Genomic DNA, 22,368 nt, shown 5'->3' on the forward strand with positions numbered 1-22,368 from the left:
GTGTTACAATCACAGGATTGACTCTATTATATGGAACAGCAGGGCACAATATGTGTCACTTTACTTTCAAAGGATCCACAGTGTGGCCTGTATGTAAAGCTCAGCACAGGTCATATAGTCTCAATTCAAAACGGACCTGAAACTTAAATAGGACATTCAATTTTCTTTAGCTGCAATTTTCACTTTTCAGTCGAAATGATAATCCGTGCTGAGGGTGGATGATTGAATGTCAACATTTTTATTCCAGTGTCACTGCCACTTAAAATCAGAGCGTTCTGCTCAGAACCTTGAGCTGGATACCTTTTGGTATGAAAGGTACGATAGAAATTTGTTATAATGATTATTATTGTTAGATTATTGTGGTATTGTGTGGTCACTTCACCACCTGTGGTGGCTCTTAATATGAGTTTGAAGTAATTTTAGTACTTGGCATAGTTCAAATGATAAACATAGTGAAATAAATCTCAGACAGCTGTTAATTAAGGACACTTTATCATTTATTTTTTATTAAACTAGTAATCCTGAGAGTGTTTCATTTAACTAGGGCTTTCCTAAACTAGAACTGTATCAGTGGGAGGCTGCAGTTGTGTTAAATTGTATTGAACTATATATAAGACCTTTTTTAACCACCTTTAATAACAGGGGGCGGCCACACTGGTTCACAACATATTGGAACATGTTGTAGTAACATTTGAGTACCACAAGGTGGTGATTTGGTCCAACTTTATCATGTTTATACTGTGAAGTGATACAGTAACAGTTAACATTATTCCATAAATGTCCCCATATCAGCATTTATTGCAAAATAATGGAATTCTAACGTGTTGCTGAAGTGAGAATATTCTATTAAAATGATGCTTTTAAATCTCTAACAAGCAAGAAGTATTATAACTTCCCTAAACCCTTGAGTGTGTATTTGAGATCAGCCCTGTAAAAACTGTAAATTGGTCCTCATAAAACACTTTATAGCTATAAATGTAATATATGTATATAAATGAGACATATTTGCTCATTCTTTTCATGCTGTTTGAGGACAAAGTTACAATGCGTCTCAAAAGTGCAACTTCGTTTCCACCGTTTACCATTTGTGCCTTTTGTGTTGAAAGCCCAGCGAGGAAAAGAGTAACTTCTCAGAAGAGGAGAGGATTGTCAAGCACAGCGACCCCCACTGCTACGCCTCCATCTGCGTGTTCTGAACTCTTGGTCCTCAGAAGATGGCCCACACACTCGTTCATCACCATGTCTTCACCTCGTCTGGAACCAAACAAAGAGAAATGATAAAGTAAGACAAGCTTAAATTCAATGTGGTTGGTTAACATAGCTGCTGTGAGTGTGCAAGTCTAATCTAAAAACACACGTGAATGTTAATAAAGTTTAATTGATAAATCTTAAACTAAGGGTTCTATACTGGAAACAGAATTTAAATATATTCTTGATTCCAAACACTATCTAGAGTAAAACTGCAGCTCTCTAACAAGTGATTCACTTTATGTGTAAAGTATAAAAATCTGCCAAAATTTGAATTCAAAACCCAAAAAAGGAGAAGTTTCTTGTTTTATTCTCATACCTTGTGTGAATAAATGTAGAATAAAGTATTTTAGATAAGCAGTACTCATGCAGTGTTGGGCGAGTGGGAAATATGTGATCATGCCAGCTTGCAGATCAAGGATTATAGATGTTGTCTCACACTGAGATGAGGAACTAATAATGCAAAGGTTACACAGACCAGGAGTCTTCGCTGCACTTATTGCCAGTGAGTGTGGTATTAGAATACATTTCATAATCCTTTAAAGCTGTTTTCAGACATGAGCGTCGGAGGATCTGTGGAGAACGACACAGCAGGAGGTTCTCTTCTAAGGCTCGTTCACAACAGCAACAAATCCTCCAGTGGATTCAGGTGAGGGGTGGAGCAGCAGACAGAGGCAGGATGTAACATATTAATTCAACTGCAGCGATCACATTATAAATAATTTATTACATCACATCTACACCTTTGTCGACTCTCTTGATATAATCGTCTGTCCTCTATGTGTGTGACTTCCTGAAATATTTGTTATTGTTTTTTTTTTCATAATTTTTGTTTCTGTAAAGTGTTAGAAATGGTTGCGGTGAATCCTGCAGAGGACCACCTGGTGTTTTCTCACATCATCACCTCCGGACTTTCTGTAGAGTCTATACAATTGGGCCATGCGGAGGTCTCTCACTTGGACATTTGGCTCACACATACACGTCCTCCAGAAAAACACCAGAGGATCTCCAGAGTTTAGTGCATGTCTGAAAGCAGCTTAAGTAACTTAGATTTATATAGCTTAATTTATCTTAACGATACGCATGTTCTGAGGTAATGTGGAGCAGTTGAAGCTGAAATGAATTGACTAGCTCTGAAAACACAACCTGTTTTATCACAATATCCAACAATATATTTTTATACCAGTGAAACTATGAATACATACCTGACATATGCTCCAAACGCTCCCAGTTCACAGAGACAGCTGCAGATCTGGAGGGGAGCATCTCGCATCAGCAGGTAGTTGTTTGAGGGGGTGGGATGGATTTTATCCATCAGAATATAGGCCGTCCTCTCAGAAGGCTCCTTCATTCCCTCCAGGATCTTGCAGATCTCTGAGCCATAGATGTTATTACCTTGGAAAACAGCATTTAAAAAATGTGTCAATAAACCATGGAGAAATATGAACATATTATTTTCCCAACCTGTTTTTTCATGGTTTATCCATTTTACGTACTACATGTACTCAGTATTAGCGAATATACGACAAAAAACTATTTCTGAAAATGTTCCCTACTCTTGCTTATCGAAAAGGTGAGTATTGTCTTTTTGTGCTCTGTGTTTTCCCTTCCCCCACTGTTTCTCCTTTCCTGTGTGGCTTCTAGCTGGAGCTGGGAGAGGCCTCCTGTTGAATACCTGTGAGGCTGAGCTTCATCTTCTCATCAACTCCACCTCTCAGTCTACAGCAGTGGTAACATATCGCGGCTTTGTGATTTCACCTCTCATGCTTTTTTATGCGTTTTTACCCCGTGCTCCCTTTTTTCCACAGAATTAGCTGGTCACCATTTGTTTGTTCACCTTAATCTGCTGCGGCCTCACCCTGCCAGGACCTTTGGATCCCCCCTGCCTGCCACCCCCACCCCAGCTAATGATAAATACAATTTTTTTACTCCCATTATCCTGCTGTGTTTGTGTTCTGCACTTTGGGTCCGCAGGAAACAGATCATAACAAGTAAGGAGTCAGGGGTTTTAGGATTTGTTCATTTTAGAGACGTTTGTGTAACCACACCTCCTCCTTCTCGCTGGGGCTTCAGGACAAACCGGTCCGGTGATGCCAGAGCCATCGCTACTGTTTGGTCACCCTCTGGGCCCTTAGGCAACAACAACAACAGAGATATTAATGAGGAAAGGAAACCATGACAGGACATACAGCATTAGCATAGAATATTAGAGTTTAACTTTTCAGGACAAATATGCCATGACTATATACTTTTTCTCAAGTACTGTGAAAGTATATGCTCTCGAATAACTTCTATTTGTCACATTTAAATGATTCCGACAGAATATAACTTTTAAATTACAAATTCATTGAGAGCTCTTAACAACCTAAATCAGCCATGTGAAAATGTAATTACCAAACAAATCATAATTGTTGTATCACTTTTGGCAGCAACACCTGACATTAACATGTGCAATAACTTGCTATGAGTCTTGTGCATCAATGTGGAGGAACTCTGACCAACTTATCTTGCCTTTGTGCTCAGGATAATTTTCCTGCTGCAAAAACCTACTGTGCTTTAGATATAGGAAAAGCTAGACCTAATGGGACCCATGTCTTCCAAAAAGCTCTACTTTTCACTCATCAGTTCACAGAACATTATCCCAAATATCTTGGGAGGGGTCATGATAATGTTTTGGGGAAAAACAAGACGAGTCTGGTGTTATTTTTGGTCAGCAGTGTTTTGCACCTTGCAGCTCTCCAATTGACGCCTAGTTTCTTTCTTACTGTGGAATCAACAACACTGACCATTTCTGTGGCAAGTGAGGCCTGTGGTTGTTTAGAGGCTCATTTAGGTTCCTTTGTAGTCTCCTGCCTGAGTCCTTGTAGCGCTCCTGGAGAAATGTTGGTCAGCAAGCCACTTCTGTGGAGGTTTGCCACTTTCCAAGATAAGAGTTTTGTAACCCTTTGCAGACTAATCGTTTCATGACTTTGTTTTGCTTCTATTATTTAATTTTCCTCAGTCTGTGGCATCATTTGTCGCATCAAATATGGTCAATTTGTTAATCAGAAACTGATGGGGAAATACTTTCTCACATGGGGCAGGGAGGTCTGGGTAGTTATTTTCAATCAGAAAAAGAAATCCTCATTAATTAAATGCACTTAGATCGAGGCACATTTTCACAGCACTCTATACAAATTCAACTTAATAGTTTCACTCACTTACCATGTCTAAAGTGTAGAGGCCAGCGAATGTTGCTCTGATCTGCTCCACTACCTGAGGCTGGTCGGGGAAGAACTTCTTCAGAACTCCAGGCTGTGCGAGCACCTGCTGGACCTTCTTGGTTCCAGCCAGGTGGGTGCCGATGTCTGGACACTTCACAGCCAGGGAGCGCTCAATCAGAAGACGAGCATCCCAGTACTACAATAAAGAAAACAACTTAAATCAGATTCTGAATGCAGGTCCACCGCTACACATCATAGTACAGTTTGGCAGAATATCATGTGATCTGATTTATTTCCCTCATAAAGAAAGTTCTATTTAACTGACCACTATTTGAAAAATGTGATGTTCAGACACTCAAATTGTATGTAATAAAATAACAAATATCATTATAATTGCTAATATCCTTTATGGATCCTTATATTTGAGACAATCAGCATTGGTTTGTATGAACTATTCTTCCAACTGGGTCCAAGAGGGTTTACACAGTTTGGGGGATATTTTTGATGCCCGTTTTCTCTTGGTGGACATTCCTGACAAAGCAGAGGGCCCATTGGCCAGCAGAGCATGAAAACTGTTTTTTTTTTCAATGCAGGGGCAGGTATCATGTGACCTCAGAATGATAGACACTGACAGGAGAATGAAGGAGAGTAACACGCAGTCACACAATCAGCACTTTCAAAAGCGCATCCGCAAAAGAAACATTCTTGTGATGTGTGGTCACTATGCAGTAGATAACCCGACCATCAGTCACAATAAAATCTGAATTACACTCACTTCGATTCAGCTGTGTGTTTGTTACAAACTCTGATCCAATAACTTTGTTTTTTGCTTAAAAAATCAAAATCAATATTGACTTATGTGGCTCTTATTCGATATTTAGAGTTTACTGTTCATAATGTAGATATGCAGTGTGTCCTTCAGTGCATTCAGGATGGTAAAAGTGATCAAAATAGACCAGACTAAACAGCTTTGCTGAGAAAAATTTGACCATAATTAGTTTTTCAATTTTCTGTCATGGCAATTCATTATTCTGCCAATACAAGTCCAACGTGACAGAGTAGCAGCGAAGAAGAAAAAGAGGTGACATTCTCTTAGAATATACACAATGTCATGATCTGATCCCTATGTAAACTTTCTGCCTTAACTTCCTATTTTATTTTTAAATTACCAGTTGTAGTTTTATTTCCTGTCTTTGTGTATTTTCCCTCCACTTGTCTGTAGCACCTGTGTCTTGTCAGCCATTAAGTTTCGGTGTAATTAGAATCTCAGGTTTGTCACCATGTGCTAAGATTCTCTGTTTCTAGCTGTTTGCCCAGCACCACTCAGCTAGAACTAAAGGGGACGTCTGGAGACAAAGTGTTGATTGTTCCTGCATCAGCCTTGTTCCACTCATTGTTTTATTTCACTGTAACAGCCCCACCAACCCTGGGGCATTTGCTTTTGGGTCTCTCTCTCTTGTATCTGTGGCACTGGTCTTTACTTCACCTGTTCTTTGGCAGACCCACATGCAGTTTGTTTTACTGTGACACTTTTTTAGGGTTTGTAACAGATATGGAGAAGTGAAAACTACGTTATCCATCTTGATTGCACTTCACATACACATCACCTAAAACTAGGAGTGAAGAAATTAAGAAAGACCTTTTCAGAAACGTAGTTCTGAGGCATGTAGCCATTCCTGAAGTACACCACTGCAACCTCCAGGCCATCACTGTAGAAAAAAGGTGATGTGGATCCAAAGTCAGTAAAAATGTCAAATTCATGAACATAAATGTAGCTGAAAGAATCATTCTTACACAAAAAGCTTCTTGTCCTGAAGTGTTCCTGTTTTACTAACATCATCAAACCGCTTTCTTCTTGTGGGAATGTTTCTGAAACACAATGAGATCAGCCTTCCTGTTTAATTTGCTTTCCAAAGCTCCACTTCCAACTGAATGGTGCCCACATTTTTTGCACACAAATAAAAAAGGTCTATAAAATACAAGAAAAAAGCCAATTAAAGCTAAGGGAGTGAAATATGTGACTCAAGGCACAAGGCCAAAGCAGCCGTAACAACCAGGGATGCTTCAGATGAAATCACAGATAGACACACTTCTACATTTTCCATTAAAATTGCATGTCAAATGTTGGTTGAGGTAACTGGGAACAGCTTCCTCCTCAGTACCAACAACTTACTTCTTCCACAGTTCATACTCAATACATCGCTGGTCAAAGATGTTTCTTTGGGTGTCTTCCACCAAGAACATGACGATGGCTCTGTAATGACAAACATTTCTCCTGTAAAGCACCATCACCACCAGTTTGAACATTATTCTGGATTGCATTACATTTCATTTAGCTGATGCTTTTATCCAAAGCAGCTTACAATAAGTGCATTCAACCGTGAAGGTACAAACCCACAACAACAAGAATCAAGTCAGTAAAATTTTCCTCAAGAAAGCCAAACTACAAAGTGATACATGTAAGTGCCATATAAGTGCTCCTAAATATATATATTTAAAAAGAGAGAGATGTGTCTGTAGTCTGCGGCAGAAGATGTGTAGACTTTCTGCTGTCCCTGATCTCAATGGGGAGCCCAATCCACCATTTAGGAGCCAGGACAGCTCGCAGTGAGGGAACAGCAAGCCAAATGGCAGATGCAGAGTGGACAGGATGGGCTGGGGTGTAAAGTTTGACATATATATACAGTCTATGATAACGGTAAGCAAGTACTAGTGTTTTGAAACGGATGCAGGCAGCTACTGGTAACCAGTGAAGGGAGTGGAGAAGTGTGAGTGAACTTATGTTAAAGACCAGTTGAGCTGCTGCATTCTAGATGAGCAGCAGTGGTCGGGTGGCACTAGCAGGTAGACCAGCCAGGAGGGAGTTGCAGTAGTCTAGACGTGAGATGACCAGAGCCTGGATCAGATCCTGTGTCTCCCCTGAGTGAGAAGGGGACATATTCTCCTGATGTTGTGCAGCATGTATCTACACAAGCAGGTTGTTGCACTAATGTTGGTGGAAAGGAGGAGTTGACTGTTGAGTGTCAAACCCAGGTTCCTAGCAGTCTGGGTGGGGGCTAACACGGTGTTGTCAAAGGTTATAGTCAGGTCATGGGTGAGAGAGCCTTTCCCTGGAAGGAAAGGTCTCTCTTGAATTTATTTTGACAGGAAGCTTCTTACAATGCGGATAAGTCTGTCTGTTTAGACCTGTAAGGGTGACTGTCCATAGATACCCAAATTATATTAAATCCATGCGCTGTAACTTTATTCCTCCAGGTTTTCTTCTTGATATCGTTTTGATGGAGGTTAACTTTTGTTTCTTCAGTCGTTACAACTTTGTTCCACAAGTGTTTGTGTGAAATGCAGCCTGGGCTTTCTGGTTTTGTGCAGCACCGGGGATTTGCAAACTGCAGTTCATCGTCTTGAGGTGCTATTCAGGAAGTCGTATCTTAAACACCAGGGGGAAAACAAGACCGCCTACGCCCTGAGGAACATTCTCAGCCTGTATTGCAATCATGAATGGATTTATTCTTTATCTGCCAAATGATTTTCTGCTCTTCCACAAGACCTGTTCTCAATCTTTTATTTTTTCCTTTCGGCACGTAATATTAATTATTACCTGAGCTAAGAGGTAATTAATGTCATCCCACGTGTGTTTGTTTGTTGGTTTGATTGCAGGAATATGCTAAATCTATCTAACAGATTACCACAGCATTTGGTAGAGGGATGCAGTAAGAATCAGGTAGGAGCCCATTCAACTTTAGTGTGGATCTAGATGAGGGGTGGAACCAGGTGTTGTTTTTCCAGTTACTTTGACATTTTGAGTTTTTAACTTTTTAACTGATTTCCAAGAGATAGCCCTAAAAAAACTGCACATTTAGGGGACTGAAATCTGAGTATGTGAAATCTGCTGCAGCCTGATTGAATTGAAAGGGACCGGTATATGCACTTCTGAGTGCCATTGTAGCTTGATTACAAACTGAAATATAGTCTCACCCCTCTGATGCATACAGCTCCCAGGCTTTAGCAATTGCTCCAGCCAGACCAGCAGCAGGATTATTGTCGAGGATGCGTTCACTCTCCTCCAGGCGGCCGGCTACCCTAAGTATTTGTCTGTCGAGAAACATGAAGGAAACATATAGTTATCTTTTAATCAGAGCAAACATTACATTACATTACATTACATAAAGACCCCTTTCACCCCAGCCATAAACATTATTGCCTTCTGCCATCTGGCCGACGGTACCGCAGCATCCGGGCCCGCACCACCAGGCTCAGAGACAGTTTCATCCCCCAGGCCATAAGACTTTTAAACTCCTCTCCGTGACATATCTGTATATTTGCACTTTTGTTGTTTTATTTTCTCCTCAGTTGTTTATATATATCTAGATATACATTATTTTCTTTTTTAAATTTTGATATTCCATTTTATTCTATTTTACACTATTTCTATCTTATTTTATTGTATAGGTTGTAATTACTTGAGCATTGCTAGAAGAGAGCCTGAGACTCAAGCATTTCACTGCCAGCGACTGCTTAATGTTATTGTTGTGCATTTGACAATAAAAAATCTTGAATCTTGAATCTTGAATACATTACATTACAAACACATATGGAAACACATTATTTCACCCTTTGTCACTATTTCTTCTTCTAGTTTAAGCAGCAACACTTTGTCAGTTAGTTTTTGATCTTCAAGTAGCATCATCAAATCAGTTACAGGGCAGATGGTTTTTCTTTCAGTTTTGTTTTGACTGTGCGGGAGTCAGACAAAGGGAAAAACATCATCATGAAATGGTTGCCGGTTTACTAAATCTGACTGCCTGTTGAGTACTTATGGGAGATCTATCATGCATGACCATTCATAACAGTTGTAAATTGCAGCAAAATAATAAACTACAATCTGTGTGGAACAAATTTACAACTGACTTACCGATGTAAGTCTGGCGTGCGTGATGAGAGACCTCCAAAACTAGCAGCAAAGGTGTTGATCTCAATCTGTTTTAGAGATGACATCCCGTCCTCGCTCTGGTCCAGCATGTAGTCAGAGCGATTGAGACCCAACACAATAGACTGGGAGGAAGGCAAAGAAACATGATGACATTTAATGCATCAAGCACTTCTGCATTGTGAATGAAATATCTTTTGTTGTTTGGATGGTGCTTTGCATCCTTGACCACACGTCAAGGATGCAGGCAGGACATTTGCATGAAGTCAACACAAACACATTAGTCCAGAGGATCATTTGGCCGCTGATCAAAGTAAATCGAATTCAATACTACGGTGATTTACTAAAGAAGAACAAATGCTGCAGTCTGTGTGTGATCCTCCTGATTTATTTCTTTATGACATGGCAACTGAAAAATAATAATTGTGTAAAAGTGTTCATTTACATTAAATTTTTTTCATTAAATACATACTTGAGACCTTCCTTCTTTCAGGATCTGTTGATGGATCTTGAACAACCTCGCTGTGAAGTCATCCACTGCGATGGTGCTAAAACAAATGATTTCACTCAGTTAACTCAGACCCCCTCAGGTAATACATCAATAACGTGGGGTTTAGGTGAAGTTGTGTATTGCGAAATTCTGAGGAGACCATCATTATAGCAGTGTCATAAACTACCTGGCAAGAGCTTCCTGCAGAAAGTCTGGATCCTGGCTGATCCTGTCCACCAGGGTGTTGTAGTGAGTTTGCACTGCCAGAGCCTGGTGGAACACAGCTTTAGGCACTGGCGTGGGGAAGAGTGTGAATGAAGTGTAAGTCACCAACTGAAAAACAAGAGGGAAAATGTAAGAATAGAATGCTGACATCAAAAGACCATTCATCGAAAAAACAAAACCACTGCACACGGTACAAGGGGAAAGTGATCATTAGGAATGAAGCACAACAAATTCCTGACATGACTTCCTGACCACGCCTGCTTCAACAACCCGCTGGAGCGGTATTATGTGCTCTTTCATTGGCTGGGGCTAATGTTGTATAATCAATGAAAGCATGCAAGTCTGACTTTGTTGTTTCATGACCCTTCTCAGACTGGATGTGTTACACTGTTGGATTCATCCGTTTCTCTATCTGTCTGGCTTTCTTGTCATTTCGATGTCATCTAACATTACCTAACATGATCCTTACAGCTTGTCTAGTGAATATCGGAGACGATATGGTTAAGTACTACGATGCTCACATGGTATTTTGCAGCTGAGAGTGGGTGGGATGTAGACATGCCCTTCCTCCACAATTATTTTATCAAATATACTGTATAATACAAACCAATTAAAAAGTATGTGTTTGTATTAGATTGTATTAAATTGTGGAAAGAGGGTCTCTGAATTGGCAGAAGTCATATCCAGTGCTGGTCAACTAAGGCTACATCCATACTCTGTTTCTGCCCCTACAGACAAAAACTCTGCCAGAGGGTTTTTAAACGAGAAAGCAGCCAGAAGTGTTTCCAAACTTCTCTGTTTTAGCTGCTCTATGACCCTGAGAGGTATCCGTAGCAATGTATGTGCATTTTCAAATGAAAATGTAGTAGTCTGGATGTATCCTACAATGTGTGTTTTTCCAGCTCTCACCTCCGATGAGTTGGGAGTCTCTTTGATCCTCATTAGGACACCCTGCTGGAGTGCTGCATCTCTGGCCACTTCTGCCAAGTCTTTTATAAGTGCAGTATTCATCATCACCTCATCTGGTATCCCCTGAGCCATTCTGATTCACCTGCGATTTAAAGAAAGTCAGAGTCTGTGGTAAGACAGTACCAAAGTCCAATACAAAAACATAACATAATATCTGGTCTGTGAAGATGTCATTTAGCCAGGTCATGGTATCTTCAGGTATTGTACATGTGTACTTGGGCGACTGGACTTTACCTAGAGGCTTCATCAAGTCTAACGGAACAATGAGAGGAACCGGTTTAGGGGCCGAATCCAGGATTTGCAGATCCAAATAAAAATCGGTATCTAGTGAAATTAAATTTGTTTTAAGATTAAGATGCATTTATTTGTCCCAGACACATGCACAGACATGTACAGACACACTCATGCAGGTAGGGAAATTGAATCTCTTCTTTTGACCCATCTGGTGCAGGACACACAGAGCAGTGAGCGACCATGTACGGCGCCCGGGGAGCAGATGTTGGGGGAGTAAGTTGCCTTGCTCAGGGGCACTAGACCGGATAGGGAGAATCCTCTTGGATTTTTTGGACAGATCAATCCAGGTTCGTCTTTTTGTTGTTTCTCCGTGGAGTCGAACCAGAGACGAACCAGATGCCTTCTCTGCCCATAGTCCAAGTTTCTGCCACTAGTCCACCCCCTCTTGTTGATTGTCGGGCCCTAAAGGACGTATGTGGTTTGTCCTAATGATGGACAAGCTTCTGCCTGGGCTGGGCTTATCATATGTGGCGCTTTTTTCTGCAACTCCAGCAACATACACAAAGTCATATAATGAAAATATGAAGACAATGTTTTTTCCATTATGTATTATGTCAACTTTGTAAAGAAATATTTGTAGTAATTATTATGTGAGTTTTTGATTAAGGAATATGTCAGTAAGTTGTTCTCTCAACAGAAGTATTTTACAAATTCACACAATCGGATTACTCATGCATTGGATTGAAATTTGTAGTTGCTAAGAAATCTCAACTCACATTAACAGTTTAGCGTTTTTCACCAAACTTCAGACTGATCTGACCTGTTTGAACAGCCCTGCTCAGTAGCCCCAGGTACAGAATCATTTACTCACATGATCCACAATAAAGAAAAACGTTCACATGATGACACTAAGTTTTTAGGTTTCTGACAAAATAAAGTCACCTTTCATACCGAATATGTAATGACCTAAATCATTGATTCATGTCACATGACTGATTTACATATTTCAGAAGACATACTCCTGAATTTACATTGTGTCGTGTCTTGGTCTTTTATCACTATAACTATCATTATGATGACTATTATTTATGTACTTCCATCTGTATTTTAACCAGTGGTGTAGAACTTTGTGTTAAATGGTGCTTTATAAATAGTTATATTATTAAAGTTATTAAGTGAGTATACAGTGTAAATGATCGGACTGCACTGTTTCATGAGCCCTTCTCAGACTCAGAACAGGTAACTGCTGCTTTAATTTTTCTCTCGCTCATTCACACATTTCCTGTCATTTGATTGATGCACTTGATCTAGAAATAGAGGACATGTCACAAAGCTCACCTGTTATTTTGCATATGAGAGACATGCTGCAGCTGAACAACATATTCTATAATTTTTATTATAACACTATATTTAAGATAAAAGAAGAAGCGTGACTTCAGCTCCCTCACAGGTTGCGTCACTGTGACAATTCCAACCCGTTTCGAATAGAGGGAGCACGATTCATCTTTGAACTAATGTCACCACTTGAAGTAGTTAGAAATAGAGAGAAATAACTCTATCACTGTTCATTCGGATAAACGAGCACCCTCCAGAAAGTGGATCCAGTGGCTGGTGATGGCAGCTAGCACACTTGGCTTCCTACCTTTCGGGCTTCCGGGTCTCCTCGGTCAGAGTTGTAAATCCGGTTCTGAAGCACAGGGTCACTCTGCTGTCAACTCGCTCGTCGTTCTGCAGTGACGCTGTGAGACGGACAGTCAGGAAGTGTACGGACTCGGAGCCAGGAAGCCACCTGTGAAGTACAGACCCATACAGAGCAGCCGGAGATGTGTACTTCCTGGCGCTGGTCACCACTGATTGGTTTGTGTGGTCCTGCACCCGCCTACCCCGCAGCTACTGCCCGGTTGCAGCGAATCAGGGCTCAGAACGTCACAGAATACGCTGCACGAAAAGTTCAGGGACGGTTGTAGCCATAGCTATATGTAGCCGGAGGAGCTTGGCAATTGCCCCCCCTGCTCATAGGTCTATGTGGAGGATGTCATGGGTAAATTACTAAACTGTGAACTTCACAAGTGCAAATAGGGATAGTTTCCCTCAGTGGTGCAGAGGTCAGTACCTTTTTCTTCCTTTTAAGAAAATCCGTTGAAAGAATTTTTGTTTCATTTTAAATGTAATGAGTCCGTAAGGTAAAATTGATATCCATAAAAGAAAACTATCCCATCATATTTTATTTGATATCTATGTTATATATTATTTGAGATAAGGTGTGCACAATTTCTTTTTTCTTACAAATATTTATTTATTTATACGTATGTTTATTAAACTGCACTGTCCCTTCAGCTGTGTATTTTCTGTTTGGAACACATATTTGCAACGTTTGTGCTCATACAAGTTTCTTAACAAAAATATGTAAAGTTCTATATGTAAATAATGTTTCCTGGTAGGTAACCTGTGTGGCTCATGTCTATCTGCTTTACTTTATATTCCATAGCCTGGAAGTAATGTTGTTTTTTGTAATCTTTTGCTTCTTGTCTACCTCATTCTGACTATCGGCTGATGTAACAAGTGAACTTCGTCTGCATGGGATCAAGAAAGTTTTATCTTATCTTATATTAACTTATCTTATCTTACCATAAAAGCAAAACACAAACTATTTCAAGGAAACATAGCAACAAATCAGCTTGCAGAACATGGATGATATGAACCCATTGTTGCATTTGTAAAAGAATCTTTCGAGAAGTCTTCAGTTATCAAATGTTTTGACTTTTTGTATAATATGATTTTCTTCCTGAACCACAGACAGACAATACAATACAAATAGTGAGGAAAAATAATAAAATAACATAGTGAATATAACAGAAGGCTTTAGACTCAGTTTCAAAACATGGTGGAAGTGTTCCAGCATCCGGGTCACATAAAGAGCAAGGTTATCACTGATGGAGACATTTCAAATAGGCATCTGGTTTTGTTTTCAATGAAACATCTTGAAGAGCAAATTTCCCATTTCTTCTCTCATGGGTGTTTGAGATGAACTTTCCCCAGTAAATTAGGTGATGCCTTCTTTCTATAACACAGATCTGATCCTTTTGTTCCAGGTAGATGCAGTGAATACATTTTTATTTTCTTCCCAAGTTGTCATTCAAAGACCAACAAAGCAGAGATGGTTCAGCATTACTCTTAGATAACAGCTTCAGAGCTTCAGGATTGGAACTTTATAATACCATATTCCTCTGAGATGATAGCTTTACTCAAAATGATATTATCCTATTGCATTTTTTTCTCTTGTTTTCCTCATTATGACTTTGAAAGGAATTTCCCCAGCGTGGGATCAATAAAGTATATCTTATCTTATCTTCTATGAATACCTATGAATTGTGGGGAAAAAAGTAAGAAGGGAAAGAAAATAATTAAATGTCTGTTAAAAATATTAGAAAAAAACGTAAACAAACCATCCAGGGAGTGATTCCGTAATTGTCAGCCTCCTCCAAACCAACAGAGGGAGCAAGAGCTTTCTAATAGGAGAGGTGACTAAAGCTTCCTGGTTGGGAAGTGTCTTCCTGATCCTGAGGCCTCCACACTGATCAGATCAGTGTTCCACTCAGGTCTGTTGCTTAAGCTGACAGTATGTATTCGGGTGATGTCCCTTTGGCAGCACATGACAGTAATCCAGATACACAGAGTGATGAGGAGGCACTTTTCTCGTTTTCTCACTGTGTCTTTGTGTGTGCTTGTAGATGGCGAGTGGACAGCTGTCGAGGGCGGAGGCGTTGGCGTGCTCCGGCTGCTTGCATGCTTGTCACGTGTTGCTCTACTCTGACACACCACGTCAGCTGTTTGGGAACATTCCCATCAGACATATCATACTGGTGAGGAGGAGGAGGAGATGTGTGTGTGTGTGTGTGTGTGTGTGTGTATGTGTGTGTGTGTTCCTCTTGGGGTCAAAAAGCAAGTCCCCAAAGCATAAATCATTAAATTCTATGGTTACAGCATGTTAGGATTTGGTTTGGTTAAACTAATATTTAGATTAAGCTTCAATTAATGTTAGGTTAATCTGAGAGCTAGATTTAGGTAATGTCAGGTTAGCGTTAGATGACGTTAAAATAAGTTTAGCGTTAGGTTGAAATCAGATTTATGTTTAGGTTGGGTTAAGGTCAGGGTTAGATTGAAGAGTTAGATTTAGGGGTTAGGGTTAGGATAAGGGTTGGGGTTATTAAGGTAAATTAACATTTGTCTAATGTAAAAGTTAGGTCGAGGTTAGGTTTTTGTTAGGGGAGGGTTAGTCTCCAGGAAACCAATGGAAGTTAATGCAATGTCCCCTGAAGTCATAGAGTGTCCCTGTGTGTGCGTGTGTGTCTGTGTGTGTGTGTGTCCCGGTATTTGCACAACCATACACACGTGTGATATTCAAGCCACCTTTGCTTCTAATCCCTCTGCATGTTCACATTCATTTTTGTGTCTAAGATTCTCTGCTGCCTGCTGTTTTTGTCTGTGTTGTGTGTGTGTGTGTACGCATCAGTGTGTGTGAATGTTTAACAGCCTCTGTCATTTCCCACAGATGCAGATGCGCTTTGATGGTCTGCTAGGTTTCCCCGGAGGGTGAGTCTTTCCTGGCGCTGCTTTGTTTTACTCCTTTTATGTGCACAGGTTTGTTTCGCTCACGTTGTTTTTTTCCTCACAGACGGGCCCAATCAAAAGATGTGGGAAGCCCTTATGGCACACAACATTTACTCTAGGAATCTCATACCACAACGATATACATATTTTATAAGATACACAGAATGTGGATGGCAGGTTCCTCTGTACGGTGACTTGTCTTGCCTTGAAAAAGAACTAAACTTAATTACAAATTTAAATGATCAGACACATACTGAGTGTCTCGTTGTCAACTTAATATGAATCACTTGTGCCTTTTTGTACCAGTCTACTATGCCAGAATGTCAGGAGGATCACTCGCCAATCCAGTGAGATTATGTAACAAAACAAGAAGAGAAGTCTGAGAAATTAGGGGAAACTGTAACTTCAAATAGGAATAAAACATGTATATATATAAACGTATATAAAACGTACATACTCCACAAAAACACACAACAAAATAATTCAATAGTTCATAAAGCTGTTATATCACCTTTTGAATGTTTTCCTCTGATGTTCTTCAAGTGTTTCATAGGGAAACAAGTGGGTTCATGCCGCCTTTCTAACTATGGCAGCAGCATGAATCCCCAAAGGATGAATGCTAAAACTACACACTTCAAGTTTTCATTATGGCGCTATCATCAGGTCAAAATTGTATTTCTTATTGCTGTAGTTTATGAAAAGGGCGGCAAGGTGGAACAGTATTTGCTTGGTTGTCCCGGGTTTACACCAGCTTCCTTCCACAGTCCAAAGACAGGTAGATTATTATGGTTCAATTATTTGTTATTTCATGACCCCTGTGATGTATTTGCTCACAGATTCACATAGGCTCCACTGTTCCATGCAGATATTATAATATGAAGCAACTACAGAAAATAAAATAACCTTTTACTTAATTTTCTATTAATTTTGAGAGGAAAATTGTGAAAAACCTTTTTTAATTTGAGGAGAGCGTGGCCTAGGGGATAGAGCGGGTGCTCTGCAACAAGAAGGTTGCCGGTTCGAATCCCACTCTATCCCATCTGCATGCCTAAGATACTGAACCCCTAGATGGCCCCTCATAAAATGATGAGTGTTCTAAAAATGTAAGTCGCTTTGGATAAAAGCGTCAGCTAAATGACATGTAATGCAATGTAAATGTAATGTAATTTAAAGTTCAATTGTTTTTAACTTGAGACTAAGGCTACATCCAAACTAGTTCAACATCTGATGACCTGTTACTTCAATGTGACCAGAGTGTTGGGCTTTGAAACTCAGGGAGATTTAGTTTATTTTACTCCAACAAAAGTACATATGACATTGTTTATCTACTATTTATCTGATCCTGACCCACCACCCCCTCCCACACTCTCAGGCTGGTTAACCCCGCGGAGGAGACCCTGGAGGCAGGCCTTACCAGGGAGTTGTCGGAGGAGCTGGGCGTGGCTCTTCCTATATCGGTGGAAGACCATGTGAACTCTTGCCATGCCCCTGCTTCATCCCCGTCCTCATCGCCGTCCTCTCGTCTTATCACTCACTTCTACGTGAAGAAGATGGAGGAGGAGCAGATTATAGAGGTGGAGAGAGCAGCTACATCCACAGCAACCGATCATGGACATGAGGTAATATGTGTGTGTGTGTGTGTGTGTGTGTGTGTGTGTGTGTGTGTGTGTGTGTGTGTGTGTGTGTGTGTGTGTGTGTGTGTGTGTGTGTGTGTGTGTGTGTGTGTGTGTGTGTGTGTGTGTGTGTGTGTGTGTGTGTGTGTGTGTGTGTGTGTGTGTGTGTGTGTGTGTGTGTGTGTGTGTCTGCAGGTGCATGTTTCCAAGTGGGAATAAGCTGATTTTTGGGGTGAGGAGGGGGGGTAGAGAATCCTTTTCCTATCACGGACTGTTCCAGTTTTTAGAATATAGTTCCTGGACCACATTAAATGATTGAACACATAGATCTCACTAACCTTTCTAAAGAGATGGCTGGAAGTCACTGCAGAAAGCCATTTAGAAAATGACTTTCATTTGCAGGACAACTGATGCCAGGTAGTAGTGAGGATAAAGCTGCTCACAGATGGTTTTAATCCAAAACAACAAGGCAACAAATCCTCACCTTAAATAGAGGCATACATGAATTGCAATTATTGCAAACACAGTCAATTCTCCCTTGTATCAAACTCTTCAGTGGTATCACACATAAATACAGCTAAATTGGTGGTTTGCTGTTTCTCTGTAGGTCCCAAAAATTCAGTAGAGTAATCTGCTCTCCGACTAGTGGACTTCTACACAATGTTTTACTTGGTCCAGTACTGGGAGCTTCTCTGCAGCTACAATGCTCTTTTCTAAATTCCCGCCCTGAATGAGGTTTCAGCCTCATAGCTTTTAACATACAGAACATATGTGTTTTATGGTGATTTAACACAATCACCATAAAACATGTTATCTCTGTCAGAATGTGCTCTTGTGAAAGCTGCTTGGAACCAGACTCCACTGAAGGGTTTTAACTTTATTCAAGTGCATTTTCCCTTGTAGTTCATGCATTGAAGCTGCATGTTTTCAGCTGAAATTCTGCTGGGTTTGGCTTTTTTCCTCACTGCGAATACATTCGTGCAAACCTAACATGCTGGCTTGTCATTTAATGCATTTTTACAAAACAATGTTAGTTTTTTTCCATTTCTCTTGTCGAGCGTCACGTTCTACATTCTTGACAGTCGGGGTGCTTTCAGACATGCACTGAACTAATTATAATTTCAGGAGATTCTACGGAGTTCAGTGAGCGTCTGAAAGAAATGTGTGTGAGAAAGCAAATGTCCAGGTTCAGGATTTGCTTTGGTGTCCTCCAGCCAGTGCTCTTGCAAAAACTGTATGATGTCCGAATGAGCCCATCTGAGAATACAGCAGGAGATTATCTAGAAGATTCACCCCAAACGATCGGTCGTGTTGACTTTTCTACCAATGCGACCTTTGCATGGTAGTAATGTTAAATTAAATTTTGTATGTTTTCCTCTGTCAATCTGTGGCTCCCTTTATCCTTGGTTCTGTGCTCTGTATGTCTTTTCTATTTATGAATGGTCTTGTGCTTTAGAGGCTCCCTGGCTTTGGCAGCTAGTAGTGGTTGTTGGGGCAAGTTTCCAGGAAATAACTGCAACAGCCATGGCAGCCGTTTACCTGATGTCGTGCTCTCTTCCCCCTTCTCTCTCACTCTGTCTCTTACTTGCCCAACAGGTTTTGGGAATGGTCAGGGTCCCGCTCTATACCATGAAACGTGGGGGAGGCCTCGGGCCTTTCTTGTCGCATTCGTTCATCGGCAGCGCTCGTTCCCAGCTCATTGACTCTCTGCTGCGCCTCAACCTGGTCGCCCCTGAGGAGTTGCGAGAAGCCCTCTCCCGCTCTCTGAAGATACACTCACACACAGCAGAGGATCTGAAAGCGACCCTCGCGCTGCCACCGGTGAAGAGAGAACAGCTTTGAAACCCACCCGCACATGCCTCAGAACATCATCTCTTGTGAACTTGTTTTGGCTATCAGCATTGCAATCCTTCACTCACACGCTTTATCGAACACACACACACACACACACACACACACACACACACACACACACACACACACACACACACACACACACACACACACACACACACACACACACACACTCAGACTCATACTGATTCTGAGCTGGTGACTCATAATTGCCTGCTGTGCATCAAATACTTTGGGGAAAACATTATCATGAAGCCCTGTAACATGAATGGAAATAAAATAATTCAGGATGGCTGTAATATTCAAGCATATCTGTATGTGTCTTTGAAAAACAAACTCTGAACAATTCTAGTAGGAGCACTCATATAAGCACCTTGCAAGCTACTAATAGTCCACAGGGCTGTGCTACCTTAAATGGTAATGCATATGCCCATATACACCCTGTGGTATTCTATAACTGCCACGATCAGAGGGGCCCGATTAGCAGAAATGTACGCAGTCAGGTAGAATGCTTCCTCCATCTTTGTGCGGCTCACCTTTTTTGGGCATTTCCTTTATTAAGTTATAGCGCAAGCCGCAGTGGTGGTGCCATCCGAGGATTAATTACGTTCATGACATACCATAAAGCCTGCGGGCGAAGATTAGATTCTCTTTAAGTGCACCCTGGGTGCGCATAGCACGCCTGCACCAGATGTTAGTAACCTCATTCCCAGATAATATTGCTGCCAGTGAGAAAGAGCAGTCATGATGCTGCCTAATGTCTTCAGATACCTGATGTACACAGTCCACGCTGTCCAAGCAGGTGATTTAACGCGGACATGCTGTATTGTAGGGGTTATTGTACAAAAACTGAGAGAAGACAACAGAACAGAGTTTATTTGATTCATTAGTCATGCAGCGGGTTAACTACACTGCATTCAGCATGACAAATCGACGACAATGTCAAATCAACCTCAGTGTCTGATGAGTTCTACGCACAATCAACATAAAGGATGAATAGAGGAGGTGAAGGATCCTGAGAGAAAGACACTCATTCACTCATCACTCATTTTCTTGTGAGTATCTTACTGCAGATACATCCATCACACGTTTACTGCCTACACACAGACTGACTCCTGCTCGACCGGGTGCTAACACAAGTGATGCGAGGAGAATTCATTTATGAAGTCCAACGTGAGCTGCCGTCGATGCGTATCTCTCTCAGCGCGTGTTTTTTCTAAGCTGTCAGGAGGAAAAACGTGCACCACATCCGCTGCAACAGACAGGAAGCACAACAGACGGATGGTACATAACACTGTTTTCTGTGGTTGTGCTTCTGTGCATCTTTGTGTGTATCTGAGTATATGAGGCTGCTGGAGGATGTCTCCTGGTAGCATGCTCATGATAAATGTGTGCGATTGTGGAAATGGTTTCATCTTGCAGTGTTTGTGTGTGTGAGTGAGGAGAAAGGATTCCTGTCATGTGATGGTGTTGTGAGGGCGAATAATGCAAGGTCATCACGAAGATTAACACATTTCCAGAGAGAAAGGGATGGAGCAATGGAGGGAGGGCAGTGCAGGCGAGCGATGGATGGAGGGAGAGAGCGTGAGTGAGGGATGCTGAGGGAGAAAGGCGGTGTATTCATAGCAGCAGCGGTATTTATAGCCGCCCAGAGGAGAGGAGAGAGTGTGGGGGGGTGCAGGGGGCGTGGCTTTGGTTATGGCTTTCCCACTGCTTCACAACACACAGAGAGAGAGAGACAGAGAGAGAGCGAGAAAGAGAGAGAGAGGGGCTATTTGGCAGGAGAGGGAAGAAAGAAAGAAAGGAGGGAGGGCTGTATTTGAGTGTGTGCCGGAGAAATGAGAGAGAGAGGAGGGAACTGAGCAGAGAGGAATCTGTCAGATACAGACACACACTGCTCTGTGTGTATGTGTGTGTGTCTGTGTGAGAGAGGGAGATGAGAGGAGCAGAGCAGAGCTGAGAAACAAATAGAAAAAGACAGCAGAGGAGCACAAAGTGAGGTATGTACGGCTGTCATGCTGCCCATAGATCCATTAAATACCTGTGTGTGTGTGTGAGTGTTAGTGTGCGTGTGTGCAGTGCATGCATTTGTGTGTGCAGTGCATGCGTGACTAAAGTGAATATGGCTGTGTGTTTATATATAGTTCAGCGTTTTAAAGGGACCCTATTCACTTTGGCTTTTCTAAGTGGACAAATGGATGTGGGCTCCTGACTGTTAGAGGAGTATCAATTATGTAATATGTGTGCACCATTTTCAGTGTTGATGCTCTAACGTGCGTCTCTGTTGTGTGCTCGTGGAATGACACTGTGGTGTTTATGTGGCCATTGTGTAGAGCACTGCAACAGTCCACTGGCCATATGGGGTGATATACAGCCATTGTAAACATAACTCAGCGCTTCTGGGCTGTTCGAGCAATAGGACCTTAGGACCCCCCCCCCCCCCCCGCGGATCACCTACACTGCTGACAGATAATTCACATTCTGTTGTCATGTCACAGGGATCAGCTAATGGTCAGTGCTATCTACAAAGTAGCATTCCCTTTGTGCTGCTGGATAACAACAAGGACTGTGATGGTAACAGCCGCCTGGTGTAAGAAACCAAAAGCTCTTGTGAGCAGGTGAAGTTTATTTAGCCCTAGAAGGAGGTCCAGGTTAAAGTGTGGTAAACATACAACACTCTGGGTTGTTCCTAGACTGTGACTCATTGTTGACTTGTAGTCCACGAATGTGAAATACTCAATTATTTCTATAAATTGCGCTCAGATAACAAGCCCAATCTGCTCTCAGATGCAAATCCCTATAACCCAAACAGCACGGATGATCAGCCTTCACTGCATCCAACAACTATATAAAATAATAATACTTGAGTTTTCGGTTATGTTGTCATTCATGTTTGTATGTCTGTCTGTTGGTTAGCAGGATTACAAAACTACTGGATGGATTACAGAGAAACCTGGTGAACGGATGTGGTTTGGGTTTTGAAAGAACGCGTAA

The 22,368-nt window shown here is 41.3% G+C and overlaps 3 protein-coding genes across 7 annotated transcripts in view; 2 read left to right on the forward strand and 1 right to left on the reverse strand.

The window, feature by feature from the left end:
• Positions 1-222: 222 nt before the first annotated feature.
• gss (glutathione synthetase) lies at positions 223-13,097 on the reverse strand. Its single transcript, XM_062391172.1, has 13 exons — positions 12,939-13,097; positions 11,003-11,144; positions 10,056-10,201; positions 9,851-9,926; positions 9,364-9,503; positions 8,427-8,543; positions 6,625-6,705; positions 6,246-6,320; positions 6,091-6,160; positions 4,453-4,647; positions 3,297-3,378; positions 2,454-2,643; positions 223-1,254 (listed from the first exon to the last, which is right to left on the reverse strand). Exons 2-13 carry the CDS (start codon positions 11,132-11,134, stop codon positions 1,131-1,133), a joined length of 1,428 nt encoding a protein of 475 aa, XP_062247156.1. The 5' UTR covers positions 11,135-11,144; positions 12,939-13,097; the 3' UTR covers positions 223-1,130.
• A 164-nt stretch (positions 13,098-13,261) lies between these two features.
• On the forward strand, positions 13,262-19,683 carry zgc:103759 (U8 snoRNA-decapping enzyme). 3 transcript variants are annotated; one of them, XM_062391173.1, is made up of 5 exons: positions 13,262-13,401; positions 15,028-15,159; positions 15,849-15,889; positions 17,280-17,526; positions 19,117-19,683. In XM_062391173.1, exons 2-5 carry the CDS (start codon positions 15,028-15,030, stop codon positions 19,360-19,362), a joined length of 666 nt encoding a protein of 221 aa, XP_062247157.1. In that variant the 5' UTR covers positions 13,262-13,401; the 3' UTR covers positions 19,363-19,683. The 3 variants fall into 3 exon arrangements, with proteins under 3 accessions (XP_062247157.1, XP_062247158.1, XP_062247159.1); XM_062391174.1 differs by lacking the exon at positions 13,262-13,401 and adding an exon at positions 14,803-14,895; XM_062391175.1 differs by lacking the exon at positions 13,262-13,401 and adding an exon at positions 14,830-14,915.
• A 1,052-nt stretch (positions 19,684-20,735) lies between these two features.
• arhgap4b (Rho GTPase activating protein 4b) overlaps positions 20,736-22,368 on the forward strand; it is a 34,060-nt gene continuing 32,427 nt past the window's right edge. For 2 of the 3 annotated variants that reach the window (XM_062391177.1, XM_062391178.1), the window contains exon 1: positions 20,737-21,374. The gene's annotated coding sequence lies outside the window, so the exon portion shown is untranslated. Of the gene's footprint in view, positions 21,375-22,368 lie in introns of all 3 variants that reach the window. The other variant, XM_062391176.1, reaches the window with a different exon arrangement.

The sequence above is a fragment of the Platichthys flesus genome, chromosome 7 (assembly GCF_949316205.1).
Source record: "Platichthys flesus chromosome 7, fPlaFle2.1, whole genome shotgun sequence".
NCBI lineage: Eukaryota > Metazoa > Chordata > Actinopteri > Pleuronectiformes > Pleuronectidae > Platichthys > Platichthys flesus.

Coding starts and splice junctions, on each gene's coding strand:
- gss (XM_062391172.1), bottom strand. CDS start 11,134: ATGGCTCAGGGGATACCAGATGAGGTGATGATGAATACTGCACTTATA. Junction 10,202..11,002: donor AGACTCCCAACTCATCGGAG/GTGAGAGCTGGA, acceptor CTTGTTTTTCAG/TTGGTGACTTACACTTCATT. Junction 6,161..6,245: donor CAGGACAAGAAGCTTTTTGT/GTAAGAATGATT, acceptor TTTTTTCTACAG/TGATGGCCTGGAGGTTGCAG.
- zgc:103759 (XM_062391173.1), top strand. CDS start 15,028: ATGGCGAGTGGACAGCTGTCGAGGGCGGAGGCGTTGGCGTGCTCCGGC. Junction 15,890..17,279: donor CTGCTAGGTTTCCCCGGAGG/GTGAGTCTTTCC, acceptor CCACACTCTCAG/GCTGGTTAACCCCGCGGAGG. Junction 17,527..19,116: donor CAACCGATCATGGACATGAG/GTAATATGTGTG, acceptor CTTGCCCAACAG/GTTTTGGGAATGGTCAGGGT.